We start from the raw sequence: 23446 nt of genomic DNA, 5'->3' as shown, positions 1-23446 counted from the left end.
AACAGTGGATTTATCTCCCTCCCTGCAGCTGCCATGACTGCTATCCTGGTAGTTATAGCACAGACTTGGTTAGCCCTTGGATAGAATCAAGTGTTGGACTGTGGTGTCTAGAGCCCACCAGTAAAATTAATGCTGGGGACCCAATGGATATTTTAAGGCAATTATCTGTCTGAGATGTTGTATGCAGTCTTATCCATATATAGCGTATTGGGTGTACTGCACCATGCACCATTCACGTGGCGGATGGGGGCCTGGGGGCCCACTCCTGGCTCCGAGCCCACCACGGAATGCACCTGTTCCCCAATGGTCCAGTCTAAGCCTGCTTAAATGGGTTATCTAGAATTAGAAGTTCTTATTTTTCCTCCCTAAACAGTTAAGTTAATGAAGATGAACTGCAATATCAGTCACATGACATGGACAGTAGTGGCATAGTTTCTAAGGAGAGAAAAAAAATACTCTCACCTTGAACTACCCCTTGAAGTCCAACAATCAAGTTCATGGCTCCCATGCATTAGTGGCAAGATGAAACACTAAATATGTGCAAGGCTAGAATTATCTAGCTATTCTATACTGTGGGGATCACCTTTAAATTAGATGTTATGCTCATATTCTATCGGCCACTTTAAGAGATCACTGGATGGCAATTAGGACAAATGAAAAAAAGAATACTGAAGGACAAATTCCAATCTAGGTGCCTTGCCGCAGTACCTCTGCCATTGGGATTGTGTAGGATTAGAAAAACATGGATGGTGTCATCCAAAAGCAGCACCAGACCAGTCTACAGGTCATGCGTTATAACTCGAGATGAGCGAGCACACTCAGATAAAGCAGTTACTCGAGCGATCATCGCTCTTCTCGAGTAACGGCATTCTCGTACAAGCAGGCTCGGGGGGGTGGGGGGGGCTAGCGGGGGGTAGAGACAGACATCTCTTCCCCTTCCTTCCCCCCCCGCCTCCTCGAGCCTGCTCGGACTAGTGAGCAGTTACTCGAGAAGAGCGATACTCGCTCTAGTAACTGCTTTATCCGAGCGTGCTCGCTCATCTCTAGTTAGAATGCATCTTAGCCTCATTCACTTCAATGGAGCGGAGCTGCAGTAGCAGACACAACCTATGGACAAGTGCGGTACTTTAGCTACCGTCTGCAGCTACCACTAAGGGGAACTCGTTGTATATGTACATGATCACTTCTAATTGAGCACCTTCATCTAAATTCATGTTCAGAAAGCTCCAGAGTAGCAGCCAAGATTTTAACACATACCCTTATAGATATGCATGGGGTTTGAAGTTCAGTATCAAAATAAGAGATCCAAACCTTTCGACTTTGTGGGTTTTTTTGTGTTTTTTTTAAAACAGACACAAAAGATGCATCATAAATGAAACCCACCCAGTAGCAAAAAGGAGGGGTATAGGAAATCCATAACTGAGCATGAATGAATACTTAGAAGTCTCCCATTTGTACGCTCTTTGACAAATCATCTAAAACTGCACGGAAATGTTGTATACATTAATTTTAATTGAATGACAAACTGTTTAGTAAATTTTGCACACATCCTGCAAAGGATTGGTCAACGTGCAGGTTAGAAATTCGATTAGCGCAAATACATTCATCAGAATTAGCTTTTGCGCAGTTGGTAGTCTTGCATTCCACAGCGACAATGGAGATATTTTTGCCATAAAAAGAAAACTAAAATCAGAAAAGAGGAACGTCAGGTTTTCCAGAAAATGTTGATTTTTTTTTTTTTTTTGATCCAGAAAAAAAAAAAAAAGTAACAGAAAACACACACACAAAACTCTGAAGTTTCCAATAAATTTTCAATACATATTCTTTCTGTACAGGTCTTCTTAAAAATAAAACAAAAAGGTCAGAAATGTAACTTTAGAAACGTCTCCCAATCTGATTTCTGTTCATTTACATAGAGCCTCCAGGTAAGTGGCAGTAGAACCAGTCAGTCCATCCGTTTCCGAGAGTGCGTCAAGAAGCAAAAAGTCTCAGATCCCATGTTACAAAAAGTTCCTGCTGAGCCTCCCACAGCGAGCAGACACTTACCAGTCAATGTTGATGCGCAAAAGCTGATTGCATTGCGGCAAAGCTATGCCCTAAGCAATAAATGATTGGAGTCATCTATTTTGTCCTGAAACGCTACTTGTAGTTCCAAGCAATGCGTAGAATGACCATAGAGTAAATTTAGCATCAAAGAGAATAGTACAGAAAATATACAGCAGCAGAAGCAATTTTTTTCTAGTATTTATACATGTTATGAACAGAACACAACAGTAAAAGGCATAAATGCATATTAATGGGTACCATGTCTAAAAATTACTAAAGTACCTATTTAGTGTATTGGTTATTTTTGATTTTTTTTTCCTTTTTTTTTTTTGGATTCTTTTTTTTTTTTGTCCAAAGAGTGCTTTCTGCAGCCAAACAGCATAACAGTGTGTTACATAGAGTACAGTTAATGCCACCTGATTAAATAGCTCATTCATGGGACACGTTTTTATCCACAAATTTTATAAATTGACTTCTATTATTATTATTATTTTTTTTAATTTACAATTTCCACCATTTTTTTAAAGAGAGCCTCTGACTTCAAAAAATAAGTTACATGTTTCCCCAAGGTCCCCCTCACATGTGACAAAGTAAGAGTTCCTGCGATGGCTAGTTTCATATGAGGATATTACAGGAGCATTTATATACATGCAATATGGAGAATGGAGAAGTGTCTCGGCATGATCACAGGTCTACTGGCCCAAATTCAGAGCATTATAGGAATCTGTGATGTTCCGATTTGGCTCAGCAGACCGACAGGCAGGCTGGGATACTCATCTGTGTTAGGGGTGCATTATATGCTTGTGTGAAAAAAGCCTTAAAGTTTTGAGTAGGAATACAAATAGAAAACCGCGATGAGCTCCTTATATATGTAGCCAATGGGTCCTCCAATTCTGAACTTCCTAAAATAAAAGTAAGGATGCAAAGCCTGGTTTAGACACAACGATGATCCCTCCAAAAAACTTTCGAGCAATAATAGTTGTGTGCTTTCACAGCGCAAGGTGATCGCTCAAACGTTGAGCGATCACCTTGCGCTGCAAGCAGGGGATGCAGAAGACAAGGAGGGGCCAGTTGTCTTCTGCATCCAGCTGTTCCCCGCTCGGAGCGCCCGGCTGTTATACAGCCAAGCGCTCCGAGTGGGGGGATGAAGAACACAGCTGGACAGCTGTGTTCTTCATACCCCGCCTGTCTTCAGGGAGCGTGATACAGCTGATTCAATAGTATCAGCTGTATCCCGCTGTGAATTCCTGATAACAGGTAGGCCTGAAAACATGGAGAGCCCTTTCTGAACAAAATGAGCTTCTCTCCATATCAGAGGTTGACATATGTTGGCATAAATATTACACACCTATTCAGTTTTGACTCTGTAAAGGTAGACCAGGGATAATTAATGCATACTCTATGTATATATTAGAGCGAGTGGCCCTTGAATCGACTAACGCATGCACGAATGTAGGGTAATACCAAAAATTATAAAAAGCACCAACATAAAGAAAGCTTATTCTCTTTGTGGATCGCCATTTAGATCATGAGAATTAACTGTACCCTGTGTATCCAGAAATAATGTACAATATATCATGACATCTTAAAACTGAAGAAAAGAAACACAGTCATGACTTATTAATGAAGTACCGTGAGCTTTAAGTTCCCTTCCCGAGCATAAATGAATATTATATATCCATCTGTTATCATCCTGTTACATACATTGTATCAGTTTTATGCCCTGTCCCTCGAGTAAAGTGCTTTGTCCATGGCAGACCATAGGAGATATGCAACAGGAAAAGCCCAATTATGATCTACTAAATATATATATTTATATATTTATAAAAAATGTATATTTTGCTTTTCTTGGGTCTTGCGAAGAAAAGTGAAATGATCGTCATCATAGAAAAGTCTTTTCTTTTCTCGTTAGTAAACGTATCCTTCATTGTATGGGTGACTATTACAGTAGCCTCCATCTGCCATGTAGGGAATATTTTCATCAAAATGTGACAGTGGTACTGTATCTTCTTCATTAATGTGTCGCTCCATGTCCGTTTTCAACAGCGGCCGTTGATTGTCTGGGAAGGCCATAGAGAAGAGGGCTTCTGGGTCGCATACAAATTTGTACACATATCTCTCTCCGGCGACCTAAGACAGACAGACAGACAATTATTAACTTTATAATCACCATTCAGATCAATGTCTACATCACAAATTCAGCTATTTAGGGTATGGTGTATTCGTATATGTGTGCATTGAGGTGGATGGTCTTTTGGATCTACACTAAGGAGGGGGCAAATTTAATAAGGCATTTGCACCAGAATTCTGGTTTTAAAAAAGTTGCAACTTCATGCACAAGTCATACTTGCATAAAAGTTTTCACATTTTGGCCTTTTCCCCCTCCCTCACCACTTCTAAAACATTAATGGGGCCTAATGGAAGGGGATGAGGCCACCCTTAGCCGAACAAATTTATAAGCGACTCTAGGAACTGCTGTTACATATGGTGTAAATCTACACAAACTCATGGTGAATGAACAGCCAGAGATGCAACATTTATTAAGAGATGTATGCCTCTTAAAGCGACCCTCTGGCCTGGACAAACAAAGATGGCGGCATCAGCTTCTCTGACTACCTGATGCACACTTGGTATTAGTCTAATGCACTACACCAGCTTTGATTGATTAGCCAGAACTGCTCATATGAGCGTTGGTCAGATCAGAGCTTTCGGGTTTTCCCATCTCAGTCATGAAAAGCCATGATGGGAATACCCCTAAAACGGTGTTCGTTCTGGATCTCTAAGGGGATTGGAAACCAGGTGGCAAGTTAAAAGGGTCATACAAAAATTGACTTTTAAAAGTCTGATTGATGGTGGCTTCACCACTGAGACTCCTACTGATGCTGAGAATGGAGTTTTGTGTCCTCCTCACTGTGGACTTACTGCACCCCCCACAGTAAGTAGGAGATTGGAGCAGCGGTCAAGCATGCGTGATGCCACTCCATGGATTTGCAATGGGACTGGCAGAGATAGCCGAGAGCTTGTGCTGAGCCATTTCCAAAAGCCCCATTGAAATTAATGGAGTGGCGCGGCATATATATGAGCACGTCTCCATTTAATCTTCACATCACTGCTGGTGGGTGTATTGAGCCCACAGTGAGAAGAGGGGCACATGGAACCCTTGTTCTCTGGATCTTTAGGGATCACAGTAGTGAAACTCCCACCAAACAACCTTTTAGCAACTAACCTATGGAGAAGTGATAAAAGTCGATTCTGATACAACCCCTTTAATGAGCACCACAAAATTATGACCATCTTAGATCCTCTATTCTCCAGATATAAATGTTGGAGTTTGGTAATGACTCTTGACATGGGGCAAGAGGTGATCCTGGTCTCAGGTCTTAGTAGAGATGGCTGTGTGCTTGACCAATTCCATATCAACAATTAATTTCAGGCAAGAGAGAGCAACTGAGCTCACACAGTTAACTCTCTAAAAGAAGAGGTGTAGGCACTTTAGAGAGTTCGAGAACCATTTAGATTAATTCATAAATGAGGGCCGACATATAAGGCATGAAGTTCACATCTCACCTTTTGCATAATTCCCTTCTCATAGTAGTAGCGCAGTGAACGACTGAGCTTATCATAGTTCATGGCAGGTCGGTTCTTCTGTATGCCCCATCGCCGTGCCACCTATGACAAACAAAAAAACAACACCACTCAATTAAACCCGGCTAGTGTAGCTGTAAATCGTTACTCATTTCCCACAACCAAAAATAGACCGATTTTGGTGCAATTTTATTTTTATTATTACTCTCCCTCCCCTACACCCTCAATTCTCTTGAGAGACATCTTTTTATTTACTGTCTGTAGAGGGGGAAGCAATACGTGAAAAGGGGAGGAGTCAAAGAATATAATACTGTTACACTTCCATGATCTCCTGTTTCTGCCTCTATGGTCAGGAAGCTGGATAGCAAAGGTAAATTCCTCTTCCTGTGCTGGAGACCGGCACTAGACTGTCTGCCTGGCAGAAGCAACAGATGGCAGGCCGCTTCTGCTAGGAGAGATGCCTTGACTTCTAGAGCAGCAAGACATAGCTGCTAACCTGCTGGGAATGTCTTGCTGAATCTGGGATGCCTCCAAATTTCAATAAAAATTTTTATACATATCATCACTGATGGTTAGAGATGAGCGATTATACTCGGTAAAGGCAATTGCTCGAGCGAGCATTGCTTTTATCGAGTACCTGCCCGCTCGAGATGAAACGTTCGGGTGCCGGCGCGGGGGAGCGGTGAGTAGCGGCTGTCAGCAGGAGGGGGGGGGGGGGGGGGGAGAGAGGGAGAGAGAGATCTCCCCTCCATTCCGCTCTGCTCTCCCCCGCAGCTCCCTGCCCGCCGCCGGTACCCGATCGTTTCATCTTGAGCGGGCAGGTACTCGATAAAGGCAATGCTCGCTCGAGCAATTGCCTTTACCGAGTATACTCACTCATCTCTACTGATGGTATACTCAGCCAAAATAGTAAATTTGTAGGGTGGGTAGAGCTGTTTTTGTGTTGGTATAACATTGTTGCAATTTCGCCTCTTTAAGTGGGGGTGGGAGTGAATGAACGGTTCTGAGTGGGAAGGAGACAGGAAGTTGTTGAGAGGAGCCCGATCCTAGACGGAGGTGAAAGAAGGAGTCTTTGCTCATGGTGCTGCAGTCAGGGCCCTAAGGACAGTGGCTTACAATAAAAGTAGTAAGCCCATTGAGAAAAGTTAGGAAGTTTTTAAAGCCGAAGGCAAGCAGTTCCCCTGTGCTTCCCCCAGCGTTTTCTGTGAACACGTGACAACATTTTATAATAAAATAATCCTGACACAGAACTTTGCTAATATTCCACTTCTATGGAACTCCGATTGCTTTCTTTCTCTTGCTAATCCATTTTACACAGAATATTAGACTGAGTTACCCTGGATTCCAGGACCCAGTTTCTGTGACTAATGTTGCAATTTAACAAAACTTTTGTTTGTGCAGCATTGGCGAATTCTGCAGCCTATGTTAGCTATCCCCAAAGTCTCCGCCCCACGGTTGCTAATCGGGCCACTTTCAAGTCATGGCCTTTAAATCAAACCAGTGTAAGTGGAACAAGGTCACGAGTCCCTTAGGTCTAAACTGTCCATATAGGAAGAGAAAGGGTCCATAAACTCTGTTATGGAGCGCAACCTGGCGCTCCCTGCTCAGGGATCAGGCCAGCTCGATGCCCACCAGGCTTACACCAATGGGGAGAGCCCAGAACCATCCGCCTGCAGTCCCTTACACACTTACCTCCTCGGGCTCGATGAGCTTGAACTCCATGCCTCGGCCTGTCCAGGCAATAAAATGGGAATTGGCTGGATCGTCAAGTAATGCCACCAAGAACTGCCATAACTGGAGTGAGCCTCTTCTCTGATAGGTCGGCCCTTCACGATACAGTCCTGGCTCCTGTTTAATATCTCCTGCAAAATTAGAACATGCATTTCACAAAAGATTACTATAGCTCATAAAATCAAACAGGGAGAATGCTATGCCTTTAAACTGGCGAGTTTAGGTTAGTGGCCCTTTAAGTCAAGTGCTATTTCACATAGTCCTCTAGTTACGTAGTATTACACTCCCGTGAAATTCCTGAATTCAACAAATGTTATGCAATCCATACAGGCCATTCACAGAATGGATAAAGCCCTCCTGGAATGTGGCTGTAGTTTGGCTGCAGTCCTGGGTATTGCAGAAGCAGCAGCACGGTTTTGCAGATGTTGTTGACAATAATAATATACATGATATACGCTCAGGACACAAAAGCCCAGAATGTTTTCTTTGCTTATCCATAAGTACATGATTTGTATGATAACTATGCAAAACTGTGTGCGTCAGTCATCAACAATGCACAGAGTACAGTCTCTGGCCTTTTCCATCAAGTTAATTGCACAGCTAGTTTTAAGCCAATCATTTCTTTAAAAAAAAACAAATTAGTGATTTGATAGCGAGAATGCGAAGATTTCACTATTGGAGCATAAGTAGCACTGAGCGAACTGAACCAGTAGAACTTTGTCAAACTTTGCTAAATGATGCGGCAGAAACCTGAACCAAGCTTTTAGGTCAGTCCTACTTGTAGGCTCGCTCAACACTAGATCTGAACACTGGTGTATAACACGTCTACAGACCATAAAAGCCCTGTGTAATACTCTCAGAGCTTAGGTGTCTTAGACAGTGTTAAACTCCAGTTTTAATGGTTTTGGTGAACTTCCGGTTTCAATTAATTCAGACCGAGCCAAACATTTTGCAAGAGTTTGGCCAACCAGCCAAACCAAACTTTTCAAAAGTTCACTCATCACGGATAATAAGATTTTGGTGCCTGTATAGGTTGGGTAAATACATCAGCATCCATTATGGAGACGTTGACCAATCTATGGCGCTCAGAGTTATACACCGAGGGTCTAAGGCTTTACCTGGGGCAAGAGCATCATACCATAGAGGCAGACCATGTACCTGCTATACAGACAATAAGAGAGGGAGCTCAGCAATGTTTGGTTCAACCTTATTTTCAAGTGGGTGGCTGGAACTAATGCAGGACTTCAGAGGAACTGCATTGCTCAAAAACTAGAGGGTTGGGAAATATATTAAGGATCATGGAAAGGGAGTGGAAGAGAAAACAAACACCAGACCCTTCTGGCGGAGCCCTCGTGTGGCACAGAGTGCGAAGGCAGCAGTATGCAGTCCTAAGCTCTTGCTCATGACCTGAAGGTTGTGAGTTCAATCCCCACATGGTTCAGGTAGCTGACTCAGCCTTCCATCTTTCCAAGGTCGGTAAAATAAGCACCCAGTTTGGTGGGGGGTAATAAATCAATTACCTGAAAGCGCTGCGGAATAAGTTGGCGCTATACAAATAAGATTTATTTATTATTCTGTCTTGGGTGCCAAATCCAGCACCTTAATAAGAGGCCACTTTTATCTTTGCTATAGGAACCCCTCTATGTACACCACTGACCTAGTACACCCCCACACTCATAGTAATTTCATGTTCTGCTGCTCTCTTATGCAGAACCAGGGAGTTTTGGTTCCACCCACGAGGAGTAATAGTTGCCTATTTATGACCCCTACTTCCGCATGCCCTACAAATAGCAGTGCCCAGACTTTTTCTATACCCCAACACAACCACATAAAGTGATAAAGTAGTAACTGTATTAAAAAACAAAATTGAAGTTGCTGAAGACTTACCCTCAAATTTTTCTGGGACTACACACGTGTCATCAAAGAACTGTCGAGGACCCTTCTCAAACATACAACCTAGGAATTAAAAAAAAAAAAAACATAAAAAGAAGGTCAATCATGAGTCAATACCAATACAGAAGTTCCTGTAGATCAACGAATAAATAAAAACAGCTGTAGAATAAAATACCTTCTGTCCCATTGGGATGTGCCAGAAAAGCTTCTTGCCTCATGTAAATGGAATGGCAGCTAGGCACTTCTGCAAGAAAAAACAAGACAATGCTAATCAAAGAAGTGTCTGGAATTGAGAGCGTGCAGGTTATCAATGAGACAGCCTGCAGACAGAAGAGTAACAGAAAGGGACACGCGCTGCCGTGAAAGGAAACCTGTCAACACATGGTTAGCCTTCTCCTAGACACACACACGTGGCAAGGCGAAATGAAACGGGAATATGAAGAACATTGATTTTATCTAACGCAGTCACTTGAACTCAAACTTTCAGCATAATCAACCTTGCTAAAGGTCAGCTCCTTTGGCAATCACACTTTACTTTAAATAGCACTTAGTAACCCACCCCCACCCCCCTTAAACTAGCGCGATTCACATTCGTCTGAACTGTTCTGATTAATTACATTATTTGATGGCTGTACAATGTTTTAGTGATCGGCACAATTTACATCCAGGTTGAAAAGTGATCCAATTATTATATTCCTTTATTATCTTTATTTGTGATGGAATTTGATACCACAAAATGTGAAAAAAAGGTTATAATCTTATAACCGATTTTCTTTTAATCTAATCAACATTTTTTTTTCAATTTTTTTTAATGCTCTGCTAATTAAAATATATAGGAAAATAGTATAAAGAAAATTATATTTGTTCTTCATTTTTATTTGTATCATTTTAATTTATTTTTTTTTATTTATTGCCTTTTCCAGCAATGGAACTTTTTATCAAAAAAGGGGTTAAAAATATTATGCCAAAATACAATCAATAAAAGGTAGACCCCTTAAAACAGGAGTGCAGAACAGTTACTGGTCTGAGGGCCACATGATCATACTGAACCTCTTCCAAGGGCTGCAATAAAACATATTACAGTCTGAGACATTTAAGGCATAGGGTTGGTTCTCACTAGTGCTAGGGGCTTGGGTCTCCCTGCTCCATTTGGGGGAGCAGGAAAACTGTAACCGTTGCCCAAATGGATCGGACTTATGACAGAACCAAACTTAGCCCAGTGACTATAATGGGGTCCGATCAGCTTCCGTCCAGGTGGCCGGGATTACACAAGGCAAAATAGTGAAGTATGCTGTACTATTTTGGCCTCCTGCAGATGGGCGGAAATTACGCGGTGGGATTTCCTGCAGAATTTCCTCCCGTGTCCGCTGCCATAGGATTGCATTACATAATGCAATCCTATGCACACAGTCACGATTTGTCCGCGTGGAAACATGCACAAAAAACAAATCGGAGCAGGTTCTATTTTTGTGCGGGTCTCGCAGAGGCCCGCACAGAAACGTTACTAGTGACGCACCGGCTCCACTCTGTGCATGCGTCGGCTGGGCGGCAGCCGGCACATAGAAGAGTGGAGGAGATGCAGGAGCAGGTGAGCCGCACTGGTCACTGGAGGGGCACGGGCCAGATCCCGCTGCGAGAACTCTCACAGCGGGATCCGACCCGGCCGTCTGCAGGCGGCCAAATTTGTCTGCTTTTTTTTTTTTAAATCAGCAATGGAGGTACTAAAGGGAGCAGGTTCCACTTCAGGACTCTAATCAGGATGGTCCCCTTCCATCCCAATTAGCACGCCAGACAAGGGGGTGCCGCTTTAAAATATGCATCTGGCTCGTTCTACTCTATGCATTGATGGCCACTTCTAACTCTAAAGAACGGAAGTGAGTGCTAACCAAAACGGTCTAATTGATGGCTACTGATGACATGCATATATTTTTTCTTAATCAGTAGGGAAAATAACTCTTAAAATTAGCGACTGAGCACTCTTATGGGAGGTATATATATATGTATACACACACACACACACACACACACACACACACACACACACACACACACACACACACACAGAATCTCTTCACACAGCTACAAAGTTAAACTACAGAACGCTATCTGCCTGCTGCCACCACTAGGGGGAGACCTTTAAAGACAGACTTATACTGCCATCTCATAGAGCTTCAGGGGTTTGTGAATAGAGCACGACCTCTGTCCACATACCCGGTTAGGACATATGAACGTCAAAAGTGAGGTCCCCAGCTCAAGATTCTCCTCTATGACCCAGAGCAGCTCAGTAAAAGTGGCTTCCATTCTAGCAGATTTTGTGCTGTCCATTCATGTGAATGATCATCCTTGTAATACTACATTTCCAAATGCTTGCTTGGCCACAGCTTCCCCCTGCAAAGTCAACTGCCTATCCAGGAGTACTAAAAGCACATAGCGGTTGTTTGCACCAAGCTCTGCATTCTCAGAGGCATGTTGGCACTTTAATAAATCTATCATTAAGCTCCCCCTAGTGGTGGCTGAAAGAAGACAATTTTACATTTAAGTGGAGCTATGTACTGAAACATCAGGGCTGCAAACCCTATAAATACATTAATAATAATTATTGATCTTTTACATGGCGGGGTCCCAGAATTCATTAGGCGTTACCTGAAGTTCCTGGAACTGATGCAGAAAAGTGCAACAGCCCGACTCTCACATACAAAAATCACATACCCACTTATGGTACACTAGGGTTCTCTTAGGAGGCAAAAGGCAACTGGGTTCAGGTACAGCTGCAACCTTTGTACTAATAGGGATGCAACTACACCGAGAATTGTATACAGAGTCAAAAGAACACTTGAGGTTTAATTCTCTGGCTACACTCAAACGTATGCTGTGAGGTGTGTTTCACCACTATCTATATATCTTGATGCAGAACAGCCACATATAGAGATACTATAATACATAGTAAAACAGCACTCCATATAGCTTAAGAAGCTGGAGAATACAAACAAAAAACAAATGGAATATTGGTACTTTTGAGTGTTGCGCCGACAGCACAACACATAATAGAGCCTAATACAATGGCTGCTGTCTTTTCCATGCAGAACCACAGAATACAGCACAGCCTATTCTAGTAACCTATTCTGGTTCACTGAAGTTTTGCAAAAAGTTCAGTTTTGTCCAGATTAGTTTGAACCGAAAATTCACCAAAATCCCTAAAACTGGTGTATAAACACTTACAGCCGTAAAATCCATGTATAACACAACAAGAGTGTTATACGGGGCTCTTATGGCTCTGAGACTGTGTTATACACCAGTGTGCAGAACTAGTATTGAGCAAACTGAACAAGCACAACCCCGTTTTGGTTTGAACTTTGCTAAAAGCCTGGTTCAGGTTCATGCCAAGCAGAACTTTGAGCAAAGTTAGACTCGAAACAAGATTCTACTGGTTCGGTTTACTCAAGACTACTGATGAGACAAGTAGTGGAAAGCTGGAAGGCCAGGTACCGTCGGTTTTTCACTACTTGTCACACATTTAATGACAGACTCTGTTCAGTCCTATTCTCAAAACGCTATATGCTGAAAGCGTCCATAGGCCCTCAAGCAGCCCACACATGCCAAAAGACTGTTCTTTGCCATTCACTGGGCTAGTATGCATCAGACCTTTTCTCTTATTTTGTTTATATGTATTGAATAGGGAAACATCCAGTGTTGCAGCCCGGCGGTTGTCTCGGTCTCTGTTGACAGAAAAAGTCAGGTGACTACTGTCTGCCAATCAGAGTCAGCAGTGTCACTGTTTGAACTCCTAGCATCACAGCACCCATGATGCTAGGAGAACAGGTGTTGATGCTGCAGCCTCTGAAGCAGTCATTTGACTTCCACTGGCAACAGAGACCGGGACAACCACAGGGCCGCAACGCTGGATAGCGAGAGCCGAAGTCAGGTAAGTATTGCTGAATTTATTATTTTCATAGATCTGCACTTGCAACTAAAATTTTCAAAAGGTAAAAATCGGACAACTCCTTTAAGGTCCTGAAGGGTATAACAAATAGTTAACATCTTTAGACCTTAAAGGAAAAAAAAAAAAACACTATAAACAAAAAAAAAAAAAATCACCCCTTCAGTATATTTGTCAACAGCTTAAAAGCTAAAACGAAACATAATTTGGAACACACAAAAATATCGGTTTCTCGGTCCAGCCATTGTGGATCACTTTACCCACAGTCTAAAGTTTCAATTTCATATAGAAATAAAGTAACAAAGCCCATCACAGGGATAATGACAGTGTACTCTCTTCCCATAGACACTGGCACAAACATGCTTTTGTTCTTCCGCAACCTTCTTCAAACTTTTGCAGAGCAAATTTGGACTTGGGCAACGGATATGATGTTCTTACAGAAGATTACCATGTTTACACTCGGTAAATATTGAGCCAGCATTCCAACAGTAATGGCCTTTTAAAGCTACAAAATAGAAGAAACCTCAGCTCTATTGAGAGTTCTAGTAAAACACAAAAGGGATTTTCCAATATTTTTAAAAAGTTGCCCCAGGGTAGATAATGATATATTAAAAAAAAAAAAAAGCCATTACTCAACCTCTTCTTGTGCCTCTAGTTCTGCAATGCCAACCCAATCCCCACTGAAATAGGAGGGGATGGTGTCACATTCAACATTCACATGACTGCTGTAGCTAATAATTGGCCTCAGTGGTCATGTTGTTAATTTACACATGACCGCTGGGGCCAACAATTGGTGGCAATGGTCATGTGATCAGTAAATGGGATCTAATCGCTCTCCGTTTCATAACGGAGGATATTGGGTTAATGATGCTGGACCTGAGGCACAGTGAAAGACTAAGTGATACTTTTAGTGGTTTTTTTGTTAATACCATTACCTAGTCAGGGGTAATATTTTTTAAATGTCAGAAAACCGCTTTAAAGGGGGTGGGGTGTACTGCTGATGGACACTCCCTGTTAAAGGGGCCCAATACATTGGTTGTAGTGTGTGTGTGTGTGTATCCCCATTAAAAAAAAACAAAAAAAAAAAACCCACACACACGTGTTTAACCCTCCACTGCCAGCTCCGGTCATCTGATCTTCCATTTACTTTGGCTGCAGCAGTCATGTGGTTGCTTCCCTACATGACCGTTGTAGCCAAAAGAGCCACAACAGAGGTGAAATTAAGTGGTGTTCCATAAACCTGCCAGGGCTTCTACATTAGAAGCCCACTTGACAGTTTTACGGGACGTTACCCAGCCAGAAGTCCTGGTGATGTCACCCGTCAGATGCCGTGGCACCACAGCAAGTATATTGCCTTTATATACAATACTTTTGGGCACGGGGCCGAAAACTATAGTAAAAAAATTAAGTCGGACAGCCCTTTTAAAAAGTTTGAAAATTGTATGATGGAAAGTGGTCCTGCTGCTGTTCCTCTACGGGGGGGACATGGCAGTAAGTGTTTAATTTCCTTACAGCGCCACCACAGGGGGAAGTAAGTATTACATAGTTCTCACTAAAATCAACGGGCTGTCCATGTATTGTGCAGAGCAACTTTTAAGCTAAGGGAAAACCATCCTGAATGGGTATTTGCAAATGAGTTTCAATAGACAACCCCTTTAACATTCAGAAAAAGACACCACCATCTTTAAAAAAAAAAAAATTCCCAGAATCCTCCTACAATCTCTCGAAAGGTCTAACCGTTAATTTATGACTCGAAGAGCGGGTCAGGGCCTAATCAAATTGCAGAAACATTTCTAAAGTGATTATTCAATCAAATGACTAACATGGTTAATTAGGAGCCATAAACATTGCTCTGAGGTTCATCAAAGTAATGACTTGCTCAGAAAAATAGTAGCTAATTAAATTGCCGGCTGCTTCCATTTCTACCTTATCTAATAACCAGTCACATCAATGAAATTTAGCATTTACAGTTTCAAACTGTACGAAATGTTGATACAAAACACAGAACTATTTGCACCGGTTAAACAGGGTGACTTCAAAGCAAACAATTAGAGGACGCTGAAGACTAATTGTATCTCGCTCTGTGATTAAGACATGACTAAAGCTAAATAAATGTAATTCCAAGAGACTCTCTCTGTTCCAATTCTTTATCGGATGGGGAAAAATGAATTAACATGAATTGGCTTCATCACATATTTAACAGTCGGGGTATAATAAAGATTATTTTGGCCTGTGCATAAGCAAAACAGACCAACACGTGAAAAAAAAAAAAAAAAAAAATATGTTACAAAAAAATTTTATTCATTAAATAAACTAAAATTAAAAAAAATAAAAATGCTAAATATTTACCAAAAGATTAAAAAAAATTTTTTGTAAGGGGCCTCACTTTATATATCAGTTACTATTTAGCAAGTATTCAAATAAATGAGAAATATGGAAAAAAGTAAGAATACAATATAACGTTGCAGGGGTTATGTTTGCATCTTTTGAAATATATTGAATAAAAACAATTATTACGAGGTACTTGAGAATGAAAGAGCGTCGCTGGTGGAGACTGCCAAGAAACTAATTAAGGCAAAATGAAAGCAAGTACATGAAGTTACAAAAATAAAAACAAGCCTGTGCTTCATAACGTTAAGGTCAAATTATGCACATTTTTTTTCTAAGTGCATTTCTATGCAAAAAGGTATTTACACAGGGATATGATCAACAGCAGCCATGTAAAAAACTGCGATCAAGGCAAAAGGAAAAAAAAAATAAAAAAAAAAGAGGGAAAAAACATCCAGTATACCACAGAGGGCTCTTCTCTTCCTGGATCAGAAAAACATGGCAGCTTTCTTTCAGAACCAGCGCCATCATCGGTCCATGGGTTGTGTCTGGTATTGCAGCTCTGTTCCATTTAAGTCGAAAAGGTATGTGAATCTAAAAAGGGGTTTACCCCACGGCATGAAACAACTAAAGAGGCAATATGCACCTCTTCAGACACCCACCCCTTAGGAAACAGCTGGGTGGTTGAGTGGCTCTGGCTCCAGGTATGTACGTCCAGTAGAAGTCAGGTGATCATGTGAGGCCGCAACATCTCAGCCAGTTCTCCTGGCATCAGCGCTCACATACTGGGTGCCATGATGCCAGGAGTTCAGTACTGTGACTTTACAGCCTCCAATTGGCTGCAGCGGTCACCTGACTTACATACCAGGGGGCAGAGCCACTCTGCCATTTCCCAGGGTGCTGAAAAGAGGCAAGTATTGGTGCTTGTTATTTTAGGCTATGCACGGCTGAAAAGAGTGAAAATTATATATATAATATATATAAAAAATTAAAAAAATTATATATTTATATATATATATATATATATATATATATATATATATATATATATATAAATAAAAAGGAAATCATATAAGGGTGGACTAGATGGACCATCTGGTGTTTTTTTTGGCCATTTTTCTTCTAGGTTTCTAAGTGAATGGGTCTGAGCTGCAATACTATGTGCAACCTGTGTACAGGGGTGGTGTAGTTTCTGAAAAAAAGCCATGTTTTTATAATCCTGAACAACCCCTTTATTTTTCTTTATAATTTCAAATGAGGAAGTAGACAACTTCTACGGTTGCCTAAAAGGTTCCCATATGGGATATTTTTGAAGATGTTAAGCCTGGAGACAGTGTGTGTGTGGACTTGAAAACTGTAAAACAAACTTCCTGGGCCCCAAATTGTAAATTTGTAACAGGGTCGGCCCCCTACCATTTGACATTTATAATAGAAGCACTTTCTTATGAGTCAGGGAAGCTTTTGAGCCCCCTTAGGCTGGGCTCACATGACCGGGTCGGAATCTGCATGCAAGAGGCCCACAGCAGATTCCGGGTGTGAGCCTGGGCGGTGACCCTGCGTACGGCACTTACCTGTATTGCAGATGACCGTGGAGGTGCGCAGGTGGTCATGCGCAGTACAGGTTTTTTTGTTTGTTTGTATTTCCCACGGTGTGACTTAGCGATAACGTGGGCACCTATAGCCCATACTCAATGTTAATTGCATATGGGCTGCAGGTCAGACGCCTTCCTTGACCTCAATGGAGGCCGTCTGCATGGATTCCACAGTAAAATACAGCATGTTGTGATTTTTTTTGCACACGTGGAATACGCAATAAGCTCTATGGCTATGGTGGGGAAAAATGGATTTGGTGCTTAATCAGAAAAACAGAGCTCTAAGCCTTATAAATATACAGTATATTATATATAGTCAAGGTGAAAATTAACAAAAGTGCAATTCACTTTATGTACCTAAAATAAAGCCTGTGCTGAAAAATCACTCTAAAGTGCTGACCACTAGAGGTCTCCTTTTTTCTAATTTGCGGTCCTCTGCCTGTTTTCAAGTGAAGTTTTTCTCTAGTAACAGAGAAGTCAGATAACAGGTAATGGAGGAGGCCGATAACTCAAGCTGTCCTTAGACATCTATAGAGAGGAGAGGTAGGGGAGGAAGCCGCTGCAGATTGTAAGAAACTTACACAGACATGCTGCTGGAGCGAATAGTAAATTTACCATGTTGAAGTTACCAAAATCAAATCTACACTACTCAGTCCTACGGTACACAGTCCCCATGATGCCGTTACTTCTCAGTGTGTGCTGGAGAGAGTTAGTGAGTTTTCCCTAGTGTATAGAAGACAGAATAGCAACACTCTCCACCCACCAGCTCAGAGAAAACTAAAAATGGGGCATACAGTCTGCAGAGGGGAAACTGGTGAATAATGCAGGATACAAGTCATTTATTGGGAAGAGATAGTGTCATTCCTCCTGTACACACAGCAGATTGTTCTGAAACGTCATCTGATAGTTCGGGTATGCTTTAATAAATGAATCAACAAAGAATATTACACTTCGAAACTAAGTGATGTTAGAGGTACACTTTAAGGCCTTAGTCAGACGGGCGTTTTTTCGCGCGATTTGCGCATATATAGAACCAATGGTTCGCTATGGTATCGGTCACATGTCCGCTTTTTATGCGGATATGCGATAAATTATAGGACACGACGATTCGCAGATCGCGCCTATCTGCGTTCAGCGTTTTATGTGCGCACCAAAATCATTTTTTTCGCCGGTCAGTCTAAGTTTCATGCGCATTTTGATGCGCACGGCAATTTTTCTCCGGTCAGACGGGCGTTTTGCTGCGACGATTAACGCGGCTAGGTGCAGATTTTTCCCGCGAATTTTCGCCCCCGGTCACGTGATTTGCACATGCGCATCCGACATGCGATCCGCAAATCGCGCGAAAAAACGCCCGTCTGACTAAGGCCTAAGTCTGCGCTTATCTGGAATTTGTCCCATCCATGATTGGAGGAGTAGTAAGTGTAATAGGTTTGCCCATTAGCATAGCGTGCTATGGGGCCACATTTCTGTATATAAGTTAATACCCATCTAAGGCTGCCTGTCCACGGCGTTGGGGTATCTCACGCCGGATCTCCGCTGCGGGAGCCGCCGCCGGGGAGCAGGAGCCAACCAACGGATCTCCACGGTGAGCCTATCTGACAGATAGGCTCACCGCAGAGAATCGCAGCAATTCGCAGCATGCTGCGATTAGCCGCCCGCAAGCGGAAAATCGCTATGATTCGTCGCTTGTGGACAGAGGGGCTGCACTTTCGATAGCAACGCTATGGAAAGCGTGCATTGCGTTCCCCAGCGGCCGGGGGAATGCAGTGAAAAAAACGCCCGTGAACAGACATCCTAAGGACAGATTCACACAAACCTATTTGCACTAATGTATTCGCGCAGTGCATTACGCACACAAAAAAAAAAAATGTGTTGACTAGAGCCCCTTCATTTCAATGGGTTCATTCACAAGTGTATTTTGCGCGCATATTTTGTTTATGCACAAAAATATACAGCATGCTCTATTTTCCTGTATATTGGCAAAAAGCACATATTTAATTACACTAATTGCCCATTTCAATGAATGGATGGATGATTGAGCGTTTTCTTGGGCTTACAAACGCGCACAAATATACAACGCCCATTATGCAAGTACAAGGCGTTTGACACCGGCCTCGGGGTATGTTCCCACACTGTAGATCTGTTGTAGAAATCTCTGCAAGTCAGACCTATATGCTATATAAAAGGTGGTTTCTGCAGCAGGTTCACGGAGTTCTGCAAAGCCTCCAGATAAATGACAGTTGCAAAAAACTCTTCAACAAAAAATACCGCATGTGAATACTCCGTAACACTCGGCTTCAGCTTGGCTTCCCACAGTACGGGGAAAGTTGGAAAAAAAAGTTGAATGGAATTCACAACAGAGTATTTCTTTTTTAATCTTTCACAGTTGAGAACACAGCTTTCTACATCTGTGTATATCCGGTACACACGGAGCCCATAAAGTAGAGTCATATAACATACTGGCACAGCCAGCGAACATTAATCATTGCTGGAAGTTATCTGGCAAGTAGAACAGCTGATGGAACTTTAAACCTTCCAGCTCAAGATTATTGAGCTGCTCCGAGAATTTATTTTTTTTTTCCAGCCTCCTCGTTGACTTTATGAATGAAGCTCTGAGCTATACAGAGACCATTCATGTAAGACAGCGCTTACAAAGGCAGCCCCCCGGAGATCAATCAGTCATGGCTAAAACCTATATGATTGGTTTAAGACCATCTCCAGAACTTCCATTACGGATTTAAAATGCAGCCTGCGTTCCCGTGACCTCTCTTAATGCATAAAGAGTAAATCCAGACTGCGCAATTCTCAAATCAAATAACCAGACAGTAGCACTTACTGTAACTCTTGATCTCAATGATGCGTGTTTATTTTTGGTGCTGCGCCTACAGCATTATGTGAAAGCTTGAGCAATTGAATCAGCATTTTTGATGTTTTTGACCAAAGAAGGGGAAATATATTACCTGCACTTGTTCTCCTCTGCCGTCTATTCGATTCATTGGTTCTGGTGTTGGTTTTCGGCCAACTAAGATGGCCAACACAATTTTTTCGTCTACCTAATCCCCCACGGTGTATTTAGAGTGTTAAGAGAGCAAGTAGAGTGTATTGGTAGTTAACTGGCTAGTGCTGCTCATGTGATCAGCACTGGCCAATCTGAGAGCAGTGCAAGATCTGCACTAGCTAGAGATAGAAAATTGAGGAAGCCATTTTGAACGGCCGAAAAACAGAACTAGAACCAGCAGATCAGATAGACAGCAGAGAAGAACAAATGCAGTTAATATACCCAACTGTAGTCCCAGAACAGAATTCCGTTTTAAAATCTGGATGGCCACTTTAAAAAGAGCCTGTCATCATGTTTGAGTCTTATAAGCTACATTATAGTACTCGAATGTGACGGAACAAGATGCATAGGGAGCTTTATTTCATACTCACCAGGTCCCTCGTTCCAGCTTTGTGTCCCCATGAAGTTGATGCATGCAAACAGTGTGACTCTTTTCAGCCAGCTGTGTTCATGCGCTCTCCCATTCATCTCTGTATCAGAGCTCATGCATGCGGCCGATTGAAGAGTCATGCTATGTGCGCATGGCAACTTCATGGGGACCAGGTGATAATGAAACTCCACTCTCCCCTCCCTCATGTTTGAGCTCCATAACATACTTTATGGGGATAAAACATGATGGCAGATTCCTTTTAAGGCAGTGGAGAGAGGAGATAGTTAAAAGCTTGATTTTGGTATGGCCAAACCTTGCTATCCTCTTCTCCGATGTCATTTGTGTGTTAAATGGGTTGTACAGTATTAGAAAAACATGGCCGCTTTCTTCCATAATCAGCACCACCCCTCTGTCCATGATTTGTGACCGATATTGCAGCTTCACTGAACTGAAGAGGATGGAGCCGAGCTTCAATACCACACACAGCCTGTAGACAGGCATGGACTGGTTTTTAGAAGAAAAACTGAAAGACAGGTGGGTCAGGTCATGTAGGCAGCCAAATGAGGCCTGAAGGCTATCCCCCTGAGAGTTCAACAAGCAGCCTTGGGTATAGTGTGGTCACCTAGACATCCTCTACGTACCCCGTTCTCTCCTCTGATGAGAGATGTGGCTGCACTTATAACTGGAGGCATACTTTAAAGAGATGCAAGATATCGAAATATTTCGACTATGTATTAGGAAACAGCACAGATAAAAGTTCTCTAATATATCGCTATTACTAGGAATGACCGTTTTAGCTCTTGGAGGGTCTACCAGGTTGCTCAGAGAAATCAAAATTCCCTTAAGCTTCCCTGGTATCAGTCAGCAGGCAAATCTGTCTGGACACCATATATAGAGGTTCAAAAATTTCAATCTATACCCTGAATGTTTTGGTCAATGTTAACATCCAACATCTACTGCATTCCTTTAATTTTATACCCTCATGTCACTATTCTATTTTTCATTACCATTTGATAAACTTTGTTCCAATAGTCTGACCACTAACTCACAGAAGATCTAAAGAGTATGGAACTTTAACACTTGTTGGGGTCCATAATCCAGCTAGTCAATGGGGCTGTAATGCCCAGCCGGCTACATTTACAGAAATGTAAATTGGAACGTACAACCATTTTTCTGACCAACTTTACTTGAAAAGCCATATACAGGGTTGGACTAGCCCACCAGAAGACCCTCCGATAGGTTTAGGCTCTAAAGCATTAACAAAAATACAAACTTCACCAAAAGTGACAAATGTATGAAATACGATACAAATATTTACCTGAGTCATAAGCAAAATCTCTAGGTTCCTGCTTAATCATAAGAGGTGGAGGGAAGTTCTGGCTGGGGGCACTGCCCACCATAGTGCTGTGTTCATACACCGGATCATGATATTCTTGTTTAAATCCTTGAGGAGGGAACTGGATGCTTGGCTCGGACATTTGTCGTTGGTAGACAGGTCGGCCTTCCCTTGGCAACGCAGGAAGCGGTGGAAATGAATTGCAGGGTTCTGAAAGTTGCCGGCGAAACCTGGTTTACATCAGTAAAAAAATTAAATAAAGTGAAAAATCTTCAAAACTGAAATCAATTATTAGCAAAAATGGCAACAATATAAGTAAAAGCAGTAATTGCTCATTCTATATAGCGGTTTTGGAACATTAATTGGGTGTGGCCTACCCAGGTCAGTAGACAGACCCATTAGCACACAGATAACCTACAGGTGTGGCCTAACTGGTCATTCAAATGTGGAGAGGTGTGCTTCAGATAACACTATTCAAAAATGACAAAATGGCTTTAAAAGTCAATATATCACTTAAGAAGTCTTATTCTGCCCATAAACACTGAATTAATGAGTCTGCCAAATGTCACCTCATGGTAGGAAAAAATTCGGGGAATTGAAGACCTGGCAGGTTTTATCCTGCCAAGAGACAAAGCATTGCCAGAGGAGTCAGGCACCGGCTTGCTCGCTCCCCCGTAAACTGGGAGAGAGAGCCATTAACCAATCTTTAGAACATGGCTTAAGTATTTGCAGCTAGAAAAACTCCTCCATAGGTAGCATTGTTGAGTCCTTGGATCCTCATCAGCAAAAAAGTAAATTTCTAATTTTAGAGAAAGGGCCAAAATCTTAGCGAAAAACACGACATGAAATATACCAGATTTCAAAGTCACTGCAGCATGTCCCATTCCTGGCTTTTATATGCTATTCTCCCCATCCCGCCTGAAACAAAACATGAAAATGTTTACTGCCCAGCTCTGGACTACATAGCAAAAACTAGGGATGAGCAAAATAAAAACTAGGGATGAGGAACTTTTCAAACTTTTGAGTTCAGTCGATTTGCAGAAATTCGTCAAAAGTCTAGTTTGGTCTGAATTAGTTCAAACTGAGTCAAACCAGAAGTTTATAAAACCCCCTAAACCTAGTATTAAACACTGTGTAAGATCCCTAAACCAATGGGTTTGAACCTAGGACTCCAGCACAGCAAGGCAACAGCGCTAACCAACAAGAGCCATATCCATTGAACCACCATCACTGTCTCAGAGCTCTTAGACAGTGTTCAATACTATTTTCTTGAGAGTTTATGAACTTCTGTTTTGGCCGAAATGAACCACCTGAGATTTGGGTTTTCACCGATCAAAACTTTTAGCAAAGTTTGAACAGAAACAAGACTACTTGTTCAGTAGACTCAACGCTAGCAAGAACAATGAGTTCTCTAGCATGCCTGAGTGAGAAACAAAAAATACCCCAAAATAAGCAAAAAAAATAAAAATAAAAATAATCACTAAGCAGGAAGGTACCGAAAACTTTAAAAAATATGTTGTGTTTCTGAAATACTCAGAAAGCACTCCTGAAAGCACACGAAAGCAGTTAG

General features: G+C 41.9%; 1 protein-coding gene across 2 annotated transcripts in view; it reads right to left on the bottom strand.

Annotated features, from left to right (window-relative positions):
* Nucleotides 1–1492: 1492 nt before the first annotated feature.
* The window catches only part of ETV1 (ETS variant transcription factor 1), a 67035-nt gene continuing 45081 nt past the window's right edge, over nt 1493–23446 (bottom strand). For both annotated transcript variants that reach the window (XM_066584472.1, XM_066584473.1), the window contains 6 exons: nt 21859–22106; nt 9431–9499; nt 9250–9318; nt 7324–7493; nt 5614–5715; nt 1493–4176 (listed from right to left, as the gene is read on the bottom strand). In XM_066584472.1, coding sequence (XP_066440569.1) covers nt 3955–4176; nt 5614–5715; nt 7324–7493; nt 9250–9318; nt 9431–9499; nt 21859–22106 — 880 coding nt within the window. In that variant the 3' untranslated portion in view covers nt 1493–3954. The remainder of the gene's footprint in view (nt 4177–5613; nt 5716–7323; nt 7494–9249; nt 9319–9430; nt 9500–21858; nt 22107–23446) is intronic.

This window comes from Eleutherodactylus coqui, chromosome 12 (assembly GCF_035609145.1).
Source record: "Eleutherodactylus coqui strain aEleCoq1 chromosome 12, aEleCoq1.hap1, whole genome shotgun sequence".
In the NCBI taxonomy this organism is placed as follows: domain Eukaryota; kingdom Metazoa; phylum Chordata; class Amphibia; order Anura; family Eleutherodactylidae; genus Eleutherodactylus; species Eleutherodactylus coqui.
This window is presented reverse-complemented; position numbering and strand designations above follow the sequence as displayed.